At 48.8% G+C, this 14,654-nt stretch overlaps 1 protein-coding gene across 8 annotated transcripts in view; it reads right to left on the minus strand.

The window, feature by feature from the left end:
* Window positions 1-14,654, minus strand: part of MYO1D (myosin ID) — a 152,397-nt gene that overhangs the window by 41,225 nt on the left and 96,518 nt on the right. For all 8 annotated transcript variants that reach the window (XR_010467796.1, XR_010467797.1, XR_010467798.1 and 5 more), the window contains exons 20-21: window positions 11,533-11,646; window positions 5,816-5,970 (exon numbers count right to left, since the gene is read on the minus strand). Coding sequence is in view for 5 of the 8 variants with exons in the window: in XM_065039816.1 (XP_064895888.1) it covers window positions 5,816-5,970; window positions 11,533-11,646 (269 nt within the window). In the remaining 3 variants the exon portion in view is untranslated. The remainder of the gene's footprint in view (window positions 1-5,815; window positions 5,971-11,532; window positions 11,647-14,654) is intronic.

The raw sequence follows: 14,654 nt of genomic DNA on the forward strand, positions 1-14,654 counted from the left end.
GACCTTCTGATCTCTGAACTGCCTGAAAGGAGCTTGGAGCCAGGGGGGTCGGGCTCTGCTCCCCAGGAACAAGCGCCAGGAGCAGAGGAAACGGCCTCAAGTTGCACCAGGGGAGGTTGAGGTTGGATCTGGGAACAATTTCTTCCCCAAAGGGTTGTGGGGCATTGGAGGGGTTGAACAGCGCGGATGGAAACGTGGAGCTGCAGAGCGCCCATCACCGCCAACACCCACCGGCACCTCATTGATCATTCTCATCGCGATCGCAAAGCAGACGTGACACATTAATTCTGCCTTTGCGTGGTTTTCTGCCTTATGAGATGGTAATTTCCTCGGGGGAAGGCACCACACTTGTGCCTTCAAATATAAATTCGGGCTCCTTCTTTGCTCTTTGTCATAAAACCCAAGATGCTGGATCCCCATCATTTCCTCCAGGTTGTTGCCGACTACAGAGATTTGCTGGTTTAACTCGCATGTAAATCTATTAGTCTCAGTGGTTAATCAAGGTTTCTGCATGAGAAAGGTGAACAGCTTTAAGATAAAGGAATAATTCAAAACTCATTGAAATCAGCAGAGTTTCGTGATGAAAGAGCATCTTGATGACAAACTGAAGGGGTTTAACCCCTTGTGTGACACCTGGGCCTGAGCGGGAACGTCTATTTCTTCATATTAGTGGAAAGTATTACAATAAAAAATACTGAATCAATTTGAATCAAACTGGGCTCTCCCACCTAATGGTTCGTGTTCCAGACTGTGGAACAAAACCAAACCACGCTGAACCTCCTCTGTCTTTTATGGACAGCAGCAAAAACACATTGAATGCCTGTCCTCACCCTTGCACAACGGATTGAAAACGTGTATTTACAGAGCGTTTATTTCCATCCATCTGACAAACGTCTCGGCCTTCATACTATGAACAAAATAAGAGCTTAACCTTAAGCAGCACTGTTAGCTAATGGCAGATTTCAGTCTCGCTTGGCCGTGTTTGCGGGCAGCTTTGTTTGCCACGGGTTGAACTGTTGCAAAGAGGAGAAAAACCACCACAAAACCCCTATTTGTGAGTCCTATTTGTACCCAATATATTTAATGTCCCCCAATTGCCCGCAGTTCTGAGTAGGTTTTATTCATACACTCGATTTCTGTCGCTGGGGGGATCAGGCTCCTATTGCACTTATTCAAAGTTTTAGGCAAGTTTTAAGGCTCCCTTAGGCTGGGCCTGAGCTCGGCTTTGCTCTCTCCTAAGTCCATAGCAAGGGGTGACCAACCTCTGCACCTCCAGCGTGATGTTGTTCCCCTGTTCTGGCTCAGGATCTGTTTGCTTTATTTATTATATAGCTGTATTTTTATTTCTTATTTTTGTATTTAGCATAATTAAGCTTTAATAACGGAAGCGCCTTGGCCACCTTGTACCAAATGTGCTTCTATTTCTGTTTGGTTCAAAAGGCTGACGGCACAGATTTTCCCACCAATATATATAAATATACTTTCCGCATTCTAAATATAAGTTTATATAAGTCTATTTTATCAATTTTTACATATATAAACATAGATATTTATATTTTTCCCCCATTTTTTAGACATGTATGTATAAATTACACATACACACCTTCCTACAGTGCACATAGACATGTACGTGACACCAAGTCTAACAACCAAACTTCTCCGCTTCCACAATCAAATAAATCACAGCCATCTCAGTTAATGAAATGAAAACCGGGCCCTAAAGACACCCCCGTGCCAAGGCGGGAGAGCCCCACGTGGAACCAGAACAGGGGAACAGGCTTTGATGGAACCTCGGATTAGCCCAAGATCCGGGTGACAGAGCCAGCGCCACCAGCTCCGGGACACACCGGCGTAAGAGCCCAGCACTAAAGGAAATGAATCCAGTGTGCACTATAATGATTAGAATTGGCTGACAGGTCTCCAAGCGCAATAGAAAAGATAAAATCAGCCTTAGGCAAGTGGTTTTCTGCTGGGGTTCTGCTTTGTTGGATGCTGGAAGAAACCCAGTGGCTGCGGAGAACCGGGATTAGGGAGTGGAAGCAGCGAGGAGCGCAGGTCAGCGACACCATCGATCCGAACCGGGCAGGAAATACCGGGTGTGTTTAACACAGACTGTAAAAACTAAATTGTTTAAGCGAGGGCTGCAGAATGGAGCACAGTGCTCGGAAACAAAGGAGGGGTCGCTGTCACCTTTGGGGGTGACACCGGAGCTGCCTTGACAATCCCCGGTGTTTGGATCACGCCGTTTCCATGCTGCGGGGACACGGGAGGCGACACACACAGTGCGAGAGCCACAGGAATATGAGAGAAAAAGCTTTGGAAACCAGTGGCGATTGGGTCTTCTCTGGTGAAGAACAGCTTGGAAGAACCTCCAGAAAGAGTCCTCAGTGGCTGGACCCATCAGCTGAAACATCTTTAGAGATGTAAGGATCACGAAGCACGTTTAGGGGTAAAAGGTGGGAAGGAGGAGTCCTTTTCCAGCTGATTATCCTTCCTTTTGATGTCCAAGAGCTACTGAGGTCCCTTTGTCCTCAGCACGGGCTCCAACGCCCGAAGGGACACTGGTCACATCCAACCCCAACCAGCTGGTGGGTCTGTAGTGTCACCGTCATCACCTCCGAGCGTCTTTTCTTCCCGCCGAGCAGCGTAAGGGTCGTCCCATGACCCACATTTCACGTGTTCGCTCCGACAAGGGACCACCCAACGTCCCGAGCCGCTAAAGAACATTTCCAGCTCTTTCATGCTTAATCCAGAGCTGGGAACATGAGGAAACAGCCAGAACTCAAATTGATGGAGTGTTCTGCAGGGAGGCATGAACTTACTGCGGCATCTGTGTCTCAACCATCCCTCCAGCTGGGAGCTCAGTGACCTCAATAACTGCATTGGTAACAAAACCATCTCGCTGATGTATCAGAAGTGTGACTCAAACACCCCTTAACTCGACTATATACAATTCACCGTCTTGGTCAAGTCGCTACCCTGAAATTTTATATCTCATGTTAAATTCGTGACCAACACCTGAAAGTAAGAAAACATCTACTAGGATTAATTTTTAAAATAGGTAGATTTTCATGGGCAAGGGGAAAATATGTGAAAACATGCATTATGTTCCCAAATTTGAAGCCTTTATGCTTAATGACAGGAACGACTCCAAAAGCAGCCACTGAAATACAGCGTCTAATGACGTTACTTCTAGACTTTTTCTAAACTTCCTGAATTGTTTCTTGCCGAAAGTTTCCCAAATTGCCAACGTGAGATGTGTCAGCGTTGAAGTTCCAGGTTCAAAGAGTTTGGAAAAATAGTAAAAGCTACAAAAAAGCATTTGAATTAGACGGTTTAGGACTCCCCAGCACAGATGTCACCACCAGCCTCCTCCTCCGTCCTACACACCAACCCAGAACGGCACAGAATTGCATGTTAGCTTATTACACAAGTATTTACGTATCATTACCTACACAACCTTTGCTAAAAAGGGTTTTTTTTTGCTCTTAGAAACTGGAAAGTGGCCGAAAACAAGAATATTTGCAGCTCTCCCGTTTAAGCAGCTACGCTGAGATTTGGCTTTTGAATCACTAAAAAAAAAGAGCTAATCTTGTTTTAAGCGATGATTAAACAGCATATAAATGTATTTAACTGCCATTCTTCTGCAGTGATTAGATAAACACAATTATTTTTGAAGATAAAATGTCATCGTTAAAGTCAGTAGAAGAAATTGAAAAATCAATAGTTTATACCCTTCTATGAAAGGCGCAATATTTTAGATGGAGGGATGCACAGCGTACTTTATTAAAATGGAGAGAATAGAATCCCAGAATGTCAGGGGTTGGAAGGGCCCTGGAAAGCTCATCCAGTGCAATCCCCCCATGGAGCAGGAACACCCAGATGAGGTTACACAGGAAGGTGTCCAGGCGGGTTGGAATGTCTGCACAGAAGGAGACTCCACAACCCCCTGGGCAGCCTGGGCCAGGCTCTGCCACCCTCACCAGGAACAAGTTGCTTCTCATATTTAAATGGAACCTCCTGTGTTCCAGTTTGAACCCATTGCCCCTTGTCCTGTCCCTGGTTGTCACCAGAAGAGCCTGGCTCCATCCTCCTGACACTCACCCTTTCCATATCGATCCCCAGGAATGAGTCCCCCCTCAGTCTCCTCTTGTCCAGCTCCAGAGCCCCAGCTCCCTCAGCCTTTCCTCACACGGGAGATGCTCCACTCCCTCCAGCATCTTGGTGGCTGCGCTGGACTCTCTCCAGCAGTTCCCTGTCCTGCTGGAACTGAGGGGCCACAACTGGACACAAGATTCCAGGTGTGGTCTCCCCAGGGCAGAGCAGAGGGGCAGGAGAACCTCTCTGACCTACTGACCACCCCCTTCTAACCCACCCCAGGTACCATTGGCTTCCTGGCCACAAGGGCCCAGTGCTGGCTCATGGTCACCCTGCTGTCCCCAGGACCCCCAGGTCCCTTTCCCCTACGCTGCTCTCTAATAGGTCATTCCCCAACTTACACTGGAACCTGGGGTTGTTCCTGCGCAGATTCAAGACTCTACACTTGCCCTTGTTCTATTTCATTACTTTTTTCCCTGCCCAGCTCTCCAGCCATCATCACCCCTGAGCTCTACTGGATCTGTGATGAAAGGAACAGCAAAGCAGGGCAGTGTGAACACCGACCACGTGGGATCTGCAGTGAAATCAGGAGCATCAGCTCTCGGGAAATGTCACCTGTGTTCAAAACACGCCACATATGAAACAGCTCCAGCTGCTTCACAGCATTCCTTCAATGAAGTGTGCTGTTTTACAATACCCAGCATCTCCCCAGCCTTCAAGAGCAGCTGCCTTTGAAATCAAACTATCTTTAGGTCAAAGCAAAACCAGAGGATGTTTTCTGTTGCTCTTCAGCACTGAATTTCCCAAAACAAGTGACGCCGACGCCGAGAATTCACTTCAAATGAACAGAACACCCAGGTCCGGCCGTACAGAGAGCAGCGAACTTTACTCAGTAGTCGTGAAAACTGGCTGAACCGGCACAATCTTCTTGAATTCAGGAAAATAATGACATAACATAACCTAAATTCGCTCCCGTTGTGCTGCCACCTGTATGAATATTTCCCTATAAAGCCGCCTCTTTGTTGGTCAAAATGGAACACGATACTGTGAACGGCAAAAAGCTGCATGTGAAGCTGCTCAATGTTAATGGGAAACTGTCCCATAGGAGAGAGGGAACAGCTCTGAGGGTCCGTTCACTCCATACACCATTTCTCTACAGACTTGTAATTCATTTTTGGGCCTGCCTGCAGCAAAGTCACCACCGTGATGCTTCTCCGGACAGTCCAGAACTTGGTCTACAGTTTAAAGGTGATTATTGCTAGTTCAGCTCTAAGAACCTCAATACAAACCAACCCCTTAGGTGCTCAGTTCACCAACAAAACCGCTTTTGCATGTTGATTTACAAGAGAGACAATTTGGGGGGAACAGAGATGATGTTTCACAGCTCAAGCAATAAATCGTCGACTGATCCTGGGAGCAGGCGGAGCAATTTGAGAAAGGAATAGCTGTATCTTAATTTTACATGTAGAGTTTGTATTAAGGAGATATTGTGACACACTGAAAATGCATCTTCAGTGATATTTGTCCCCAAGAACCAAACGCATAGAGGGAGCACAGAAAGGGCAAGTAAAGTGTTGTTGCATGTGGTTTTGGTGTCCTGGTAATACAGTGAAGTAACACAGATAAAGCTCAAGCCCGGCATTGAAACGACTTCTGGAAAGGTTTGGATTTGGCACGTTAGACTGAATTTTCAACACAGCCCATCCCCAGCACTGACCTCTTGAAGTGACTGGCCAGGACTCCCACCAGCTCCCCGATCCTGCTGTCGCTCGAGGGCTCTTTGCCGCACAGACAGACGATGAGGTCCTTGTTGTCCTTCGTGTGGAAGACCACAAGCTGGTCCTTCCCGTTGGAGACGCTCAATCCTACCAACTGCGAAGAGAACGCAAGAAAAACATCATATTAATATATGTTGGCATAGCTTCGCTGCTCGCCAGGAGAGTGTTTTCCTCAACTTCTGCCTCTACCACAGAGCTTGGGCAATGGCCACGTGCGGGTCCTGAGTACACGTCAAAAGAGGTGAAACCAAGGGGGTTTTTTTGGAAGTCACAGACTCCCAGGCTGGTTGGGGTTGAAGGGATCCCTGCAGATCCCCAGCCCTGCTCACGCAGGGTCACAGAGCAGATCACACAGGATCCCAGGGGGTTTGAATGTCTCAGAGCAGGAGACTCCACACCCGCTCTGGGCAGCCTGGGCCAGGCTCTGGCACCGCAAAGGAAAGAAGTTTCTCCTCGTGTTCAGATGGAGCCTCCTGTGGTTCAGTCTGTGCCCGCTGCCCCTCACCCTGGCGTTGGGCACCACTGAACAGAGTCTGGTCCATCCTCTGACACCCACCCTGAGATATTGATCCATTGATCAGATCCCTCTCAGCTTCTCTTCTCCAGCTCAACAGCCCCAGCTCTCTCGGTGTCTCCTCATCACAAAGATGCTCCAGACCCCTCAGCATCTTTGTGTCCCTCCCTGGACTCTCTGCAGTGGTTCCTTGTCCTTCTCAAACTGGGGAGCCCAGCACTGGCCCCAGTTGTGCAGATGTGGCCTCCCCAGGGCAGAGCAGAGGGGGAGGATTCCCCTCCCTGACCTGCTGCCCACACTCTTCCTCACACACCCCAGGTCCCATTGGCCTCTTGGCCACACGGGCACATTGGTGACTCACGGTCACCCTGTTGTTGACCAGAACTCCCAGGTCCCTCTGCAGAGCTGCTTCCCAGCAGGTCCCCCCAACCTGTGCTGGTGCTGGGGTTGTTCCTCCCCAGGCGCAGGACCCTGCACCGGCCCTTGTTGGACTTCATCAGGTTCTTGTCGCCCAGTCCGCTGTGCCCAGGTCTCTGGATGGCAGCGCAGCCTCTGGGGTGTCAACGGTCTCAAAGGTGTGAGGAAATGTCACTGCCTAGACTGGGCTCACCTGGAGCAGCTCTTGCCAGGAGCGGCCCTGTCCCTGTCACCATGGTGTCCTTTGGCCTCGCCAGGACCACAAGCCACCCCCAAGAGGGGGTTTGTGACAGCTGAACCCTCTGTCCCCAATTCTTCACTCTGGTGACACCGCATCGCTCAGCGGCAGAACCACAAACCTGCTTCTTCGGCCTTTCAAAGGAAACCAGCACTAACCACAAGTCTGGCCAACAACCACATAGGCTGGCAACACACGGATAACACAAAAATTAACTTCACTAAAAACCTTAACATCTTGATGAAGAATAGAAGCTGCAAATCACACACCAAGAGACAATTACATTCAACAAACCGGTGCTATGAAAATAAAACTCCTGCTACCAGTTGCATATGCCCAACGCATTTCTTCTCCACAGCTCATGCTATTTTGAGGTTAGGAAATACGCTAAAAACAAGCTACACTTCATGCACAGACATTAAGAGCTGCCTGGGTTTATGGTGTCTCTTAAAATTAATTTGCATGCTTAAATAACATCCCGTGAGCGCAATAGCACCACAGGGACCACGGCCATCAAGGTTTTAAATGTGCACGGGGTGTGAAAGATGAACAACTTGAAACCTCTGGATTTGAAAAGCCTATTTAAACATTAATTATTCAACAGCAGCATGTTAGATGTCTGAGAGCCCTTCACATTTTTCCTATTTCACCACTCCCCGTCAGCCTCTCTGAACAAATAAATATAACACAAATTATTTCAGCGAATGCGCTTATCTCTGTATTTACAACACTAATATTAGCTCTGCTTAAAGATCCATAGAACATGCTTCATTGTCTTCACCAAAGGTGCTCGCAAGATTCTTTCTGCTGCTCAGTCACCTTTTCATTCCTTTCTGCCATTATCTGTTTATTTTCTCTCCAGCTAAGAACAAAGAGATAATTGTATATTGATGCTCGTGAGGCGGCTGCCAGGACACTCGCACACAGAAAACCCCCAAAGCAGCATCTCAATACGGGGAAATAGGGTTGAAAGGCAAGTTATTGCTTTGTCACCATTCGCACAGAATTCGGGCGTTAGAACGCGGAGCCTGAGCCATGAGCTTCAACCATCTCCCCGCCAACGCAGCTAAAGGAGCTGGGGAACCGTAGCGCCATTCCTGTGGCTGCAAACAAGTTGCCGGTGGTACAGACACGAGCTGAGTGTCTCCCACGGCATCGCCATGGAAACCCCGGCCCTGCGGGTGCTGCCGAAACGCCGCGGCAGCCGCCGAGCTCCCGGTTCTGTTGGGGTCACCTCCCCGCACCAGAACAATCCGTCTTCCCCGGTGAATGCACATCCTAGTAGGAAATATTTGGTATGCTGATATACATCATGGCTGGGGTAATTACTAGCCATTTGCTTCTTTAAATCTTCATTATCAGTTCAAGCAATTGTTCTTTCCCTGAAAGGGAATCTCTGCATTGCTAATTGGGTATTTACACATCTCCTGCTGCACTGTGAAGGGTTTTCCACCCAAAGAAGGGACCGGGTGTGCAGAAAAATGAGAGAGAGATGCAAGGCGGCTCACAACACGTATTCAGGTCATTTAGACACAAATATAAAACATAACTACAAAAGGTAAAAAAACCACCTGCATTAGAGTGTTAAAGTTTCAATTTATCAAATCCTGGCAAAAGCAATACAAATATTCCATGCGCTGTGTAGGAACATGTTGAATTTCTGCTCTCTCTCCCCTCTCCCCATGGCACAGAGTAGTAAATCGGGATCAATAGCGTGTCCCAGCGCCGCGATGCCATCCCGGCGTGTACGTGCGGATTTGCTGCTGTTCCCCAGGACCACGGGGCAGGTAGAAGGAGATGCTGTGGCCAACAGAGCAGAAATCCATCACTACAGTGTTTACCAAAGAGAGTTCGCATCACATTTCCACGCTGGAATATTATTCCGGCATCTGTACGAGTCAGCGAAGGGTTTTTTGGAGCCAGCCCTCCTGTGCCACGTTCCAGCGACACTTCACAGTGGCTCAGACCAAGGGATCTGTTTGGTCAGGAAACCCTGTGGTAGGCTGCTCAAGGGAACAATTGCAGATCTACAAATAAAGCTGATTTATACCAACAGAAATTGAAGTATTCTAAGAGCAAGAGACCTCTATCCAGAGAGCATCAATTGTTTTGCTGCCAGAGGAAAGGCAAAACCACCAGCCAACATCCAGCCTGCGCTCTTTGGGGATGGATACTCTATTTTAGACCCCCGTGTTTTGAGAGAAAACAAAACCTGCTAGCATTTCTAAGGAACATATTCCATAGGCAACCTCCAAATTGCAGCCAACCTGCTCACCTCCTTTAATTTTCAAGGTGTTGAGGATCTGAGGGGAAAACGTTCGGGCTACCAACCCCCTGACCTGCTCTCCTGCTGCTACAAGAGTGCACAAGCTCCACCTTTAAAGCCATCAGACACACGATTTTCTAAAGTGGTGATAAACGCAGATTAACCTGTAGTTCCGAATGCAGTCGGTGAATTGCAGCAGCCTGACCATTTCGTATAAGGTAAGAGAGCAGAAAACGAATAGTGAGAAATTGTGAAGGGCAAAATTCTACCTTGTTCAGCTGAGTTCACCTCAATACTAAGCACCCATGTAGGAAAACCACTGTGTAAGAGTGTCTGTGTGTCTGCACAAGTGGGTTTCACAGTATCACAGTATGTTTGGGATTGGAAGGGACCTCAAAAGATCATCCAGTCCAATCCCCCTGCTGGAGCAGGAACGCCCAGGTGAGGTCGCACAGGAACATGTCCAGGCGGGTTTTGAATGTCTCCAGAGAAGGAGACTCCAAGCAGGAGTCGGCCATTCAGAGGTGGAATCTGCTGACACAATTTCATTTTGCACAATGAAGAGTGAATGTTGGTAGAACAGAACACGGACCGAGGGAAAGGACCCAGAACAACCAGGACTGAGGGTCCTGGGGACAGCAGGGTGACCGTGAGCCAGCACTGGGCCCTTGTGGCCAGGAAGCCAATGGTACCTGGGGTGGGTTAGAAGGGGGTGGTCAGTAGGTCAGAGAGGTTCTCCTGCCCCTCTGCTCTGCCCTGGGGAGACAACATCTGGAATATTGTGTCCAGCTGTGGCCCCTCAGTTCCAGCAGGACAGGGAACTGCTGGAGAGAGTCCAGCGCAGCCACCAAGATGCTGAAGGGAGTGGAGCATCTCCCGTGTGAGGAAAGGCTGAGGGAGCTGGGGCTCTGGAGCTGGACAAGAGGAGACTGAGGGGGGACTCATTCCTGGGGATCAATATGGAAAGGGGGAGTGTCAGGAGGATGGAGCCAGGCTCTTCTGGTGACAACCAGGGACAGGACAAGGGGCAATGGGTTCAAACTGGAACACAGGAGGTTCCACTTAAATGTGAGAAGCAACTTGTTCCTGGTGAGGGTGGCAGAGCCTGGCCCAGGCTGCCCAGGGGGTTGTGGAGTCTCCTTCTGTGCAGACATTCCAACCCGCCTGGACACCTTTCTGTGTAACCTCATCTGGGTGTTCCTGCTCCATGGGGGGATTGCACTGGATGAGCTTTCAGGGCCCTTCAACCCCTGACACTCTGGGATTCTGGGATTCTGTGAAAGGACCTGCAGCCGCTCGCTCCCAGGCACCCCTGTCTTTCCCAAACGAGAGATGCTCTTGTGGAGATGTTGCTTTGCTACAGCAAATGCTCATTTTGGGGTATGAGTGTGTTATTGCACCCGCAGTGGTGGGTGCACAGTCTGGGTGGGTGGGTGACCAGCCCCAGGGTTAGAAAAGGAGCTATAAACCCAATATTGCGGATGGAATCTGAGCTAATCACTCACTCTACACACACAGATTAGATTTTACCGTTACCCTAATCGCGTCGCTTCTCTTTTAGCAATACAATGCCATCGGATTTATTATTTCTCCAAATGCAAACGTCCCAACAAATTCATTTCCAAGCAACTCAGCCAGGTTCTGGAGGTTTAAGATAACTCTGGTAGTGTTACCTCAGGCTGAGGAAAACAAACAAGCAGTCCAATCCACACTTCAGGATGCTGAGGAGCTAAAATGAGGTTTTCTTGCTCCTTCCTCCCAGTGCTAATTTGCTGCTTTGTCACTGGCAGCCAAACTCTGCTACCCCCAAGGCCAGATACCTCACTGTAATTCTGAATTTAGCTTTGATAAGACGACAGGAAGGATCAAACAAACCCCCAGAGACACAGAAATTGTCTAAATAAGCTGCTGTGAAGTGCTGCCCCCCCATTATGGGGCCAAGATCTTGCAAATAAAAAACCAAATAGAAGAACGAGCAGAAGAAAGTGCGATAAGGAGCCTGAGCTTTAGCTTTTACTTTATGCAGTGAAATTAAAAGCTACCATGATGCATCAGTGTTGTAGATAATTGCACTATAACTGTTTTATAGATATTAAATATATTAAAAATTGTAAACCGAGGTCTTTTTCCGTTTTATGGGTATGAAAATGGAGCCAAACAGTAGATGTGCTGCCCATGACTACGAGAGCCTGAGATGAGATTCTCCGGTCCTTGTACTTACGTTATAGAGGGGGATGGTCTTCATCACCTTGTACTGCTTCATAGGGTCCATCTTATAAAGGTGTCGATCGGTGATGAAGATTGCTCTGTCCTCCACTTTATTAAAGCGATTCACCTGGAAAGAAGCAAATATTCAGTCTCACTCATCGCTGCAAGAACACGCAGAATAAAACTCTGCCCTGGTGAATATGTAAAACTCATAAAGTAAATGCACACAACTTGCATGGCTCTGAAAAAGGTTTTCTCCACAGGTCTTGAAACAGTGGAAAGGGAAGATGGACTCTGCAATCCCATGTTATAAATAGAGAAATGCAGAGTTTTGGGGGAGTAACATTCCCAAAATTGGCTGGGGCAACCTGGGGAAGCCCACGGTCTCACCCAAATGAAGGACTGATGCTTTCCCCTAAAAACATGCGCCCCTGTCCCCTAGCAGACACCGAGCCCAGGCCCACGGCTGTCGTTCCTACATGATATATGCGCCTTTTTCACCCCAAAAGCACAATGCAGAGTCCCTGCCCCAAACAGGGTGTGACTAGGGCCTGGGAAAGTCCAGACCAGAGGTGTTTGGAAGCAGATGCTTTGGCCCATCCTAAATTTGAGCAGGTCCCATTTCTCCCTTTAAACCATCCATGCTTTGGACAGATGTCAGTAACTTGCCCAGGAAGCGGTGCTCAGACTATCACAGGATCGTTTTGGTTGGAAAAGACCCTCAAGATCATCGAGTCCAACCGTTCCCCACCCCTGGCAATGCTCCATGTCCTGAGAACCTCATGTCCGTCTGTCCAGCCCTCCAGGGATGGTGACTCCAGCACTGCCCTGGGCAGCCTGTTCCAATGCCCCACAGCCCTTTGGGGAAGAAATTGTTCCCACATCCAACCTCAACCTCCCCTGGCGCAACTTGAGGCCGTTTCCTCTGCTCCTGGCGCTTGTTCCTGGGGAGCAGAGCCCGACCCCCCTGGCTCCAAGCTCCTTTCAGGCAGTTCAGAGATCAGAAGGTCTCCCCTCAGCTCCTGTTCTCCAGCTGAACCCCCCAGGTCCCTCAGCCGCTCCATCACACTTGTGCTCCAGCCCCTCACCAGCTCCGTTCCCTTCTCTCAACTCGCTCCAGCACCTCAAGGTCTTTCTTGAGCCCTCAGCTGATTTCGGTGCCACCAGTTTGTGCACTGAGGTGATCCCAGCACCCCTGGTGCCGCCATTTTGAGCCCTGAGGTGATTCTGGTGCCGCCATTTTGAGCCCTGAGCTGAGGGGCCCAGAACTGCCCCAGGATTGGCGGTTTGGCCTCCCCAGGTCCCAGCACAGGGACGGTCGCTGCCCTGGGCCTGCTGGCCACACCAGTGCTGGTACCAGCCAGGATCCTGTGGCCTCTTGGCCACCTGGGCACACACTGGCTCATGTTCAGCCGCTCTCACCAACACCCCCAGGGCCTTTTGTGCCGGGCACTTTCCAGCCGTGGGGTTGTTGTGCAGCCTAACTCGTTAACCTGACAAAAATTTGCCCTTTTTGTGAACTTGGCAAGGGAAGGACACAAAAAGCATCAGAGCCACTGCAAGGGGAAAAGGGTGAAGCCCTGGGCAGCGATAAACGGAGGAAGAAAACAGGCCGGTTCTGCTGAGCAGCAGCAAGTTCCGAGCTCGGCTCAGCTCTGCCAGCCCCATGCTGTGAGCAGCAGATTTTCTATAGAGGTCGACATCGCTGAGCTCATTTTAACTCGACTTGGTGCTCTGTTGAGGACACGGTATTCAAGGCGAGGATGTCAAAGGATCACCGGTGAGCTCCAGCTCAAAAGAAACGCTTTGAACAGGAGCTGGTTGCCCAGCTGCGCTGTCTGGGGCTGTTGTGGGAACACAGAGAGCAGAGCTCCAGCATTCCGGAGCAAACAAGAAAGTACCGGAGCTTAACTGGCCACTGAGTGAGACTTTTAGTTGTTTTGCTTTGTATTCTTTCATTAAACGTTTGTACGGTTCTCAGGTGGTTTGGAATCTGCACTCCGGTCTATTGATTCCCAGTCGACTCCTGTAAGGTACCTACAACTAAGAAAATCAACGTGCACTTCACACAACTTGAAGAGCGGCTTCCAAAAAGTGGCAAATGTGTTTAAATCTCCAAATGGCTGTACCCTCCAGAGGTCCCTTCCCACCTCAATCACCCCGAGATTCCACCAGCCCATACACATAAGAAAACAGACTGCAGCGTTCTGACAGTTCCTAGTGCTCCGGCACACACAGCTTAGCGTCACCACTGGGAAACATTAATATCTTAAAACCTTCACGCTGCCACTGGGCTCTGCCGTTGTAAATTGAAGACCAATTAGAGATGCACGCCATAATTCAACGAAGAACCATTAATTGCCTGCTGCGGCAAAGCACTATGTTATCACCTGTAATCTCCCTGGCAGTCAACAGCCACAGAGCATATCCATGTATATATGTGTAACCCTCACAGAATAATCTTAGGCATACTTTATATTTTCTCTTTTCCCAAATACCAAGCCTATGTAACAGTTCTGCTGCGGTAAAAATTAATTGTTGGAAGATGGCAACATGGGAACCCCTGAGCAGGTACCACGGACCCAGCCCCAGCTCCAGTATCCGACTGCAGTTCGTACATCCCATTTCTATGTAGTCAGAGCAATGGGAGAACAGATTATTTAAGCACCAGTTAATGATGCAAAGCAATAGACAGCCCAGCAGCAACTCATGTATAGCGGCCATACAATTATATAATTGTCCTTAATTCCAGGTATTGTGAAGTTGTGAGTTCAGGTCTATTTTTGGCCGCCAATCAGGTCTCCAGTGACCGCAACCCTCCAGTGCCTGACACATTAAATCACCGATACCGCTGTCAAATGCCACAAAAGCACCTCTGGAAAATCACTCTAAGAATATGCAACTGTTTATTAAAAATGTACTCATTCAAAGGATACGAGATACTAGATGTTGTACCTTCACGGCACCGTCTGATCTGGGGAAGATCCAGAAAGACTGAAGATAATAAATCACTGTTCCACACCTTATGGAATTAGTGTGATTGTTTAGAGAAGCAGAAGTGGGAGGATCGCGTTATGGCAGGAATTAACATTATATTCTCTCCAGAGAAGTGTTTCCTACCCTGGGATCACGGCT

This window comes from Columba livia, chromosome 23 (assembly GCF_036013475.1).
Source record: "Columba livia isolate bColLiv1 breed racing homer chromosome 23, bColLiv1.pat.W.v2, whole genome shotgun sequence".
NCBI lineage: Eukaryota > Metazoa > Chordata > Aves > Columbiformes > Columbidae > Columba > Columba livia.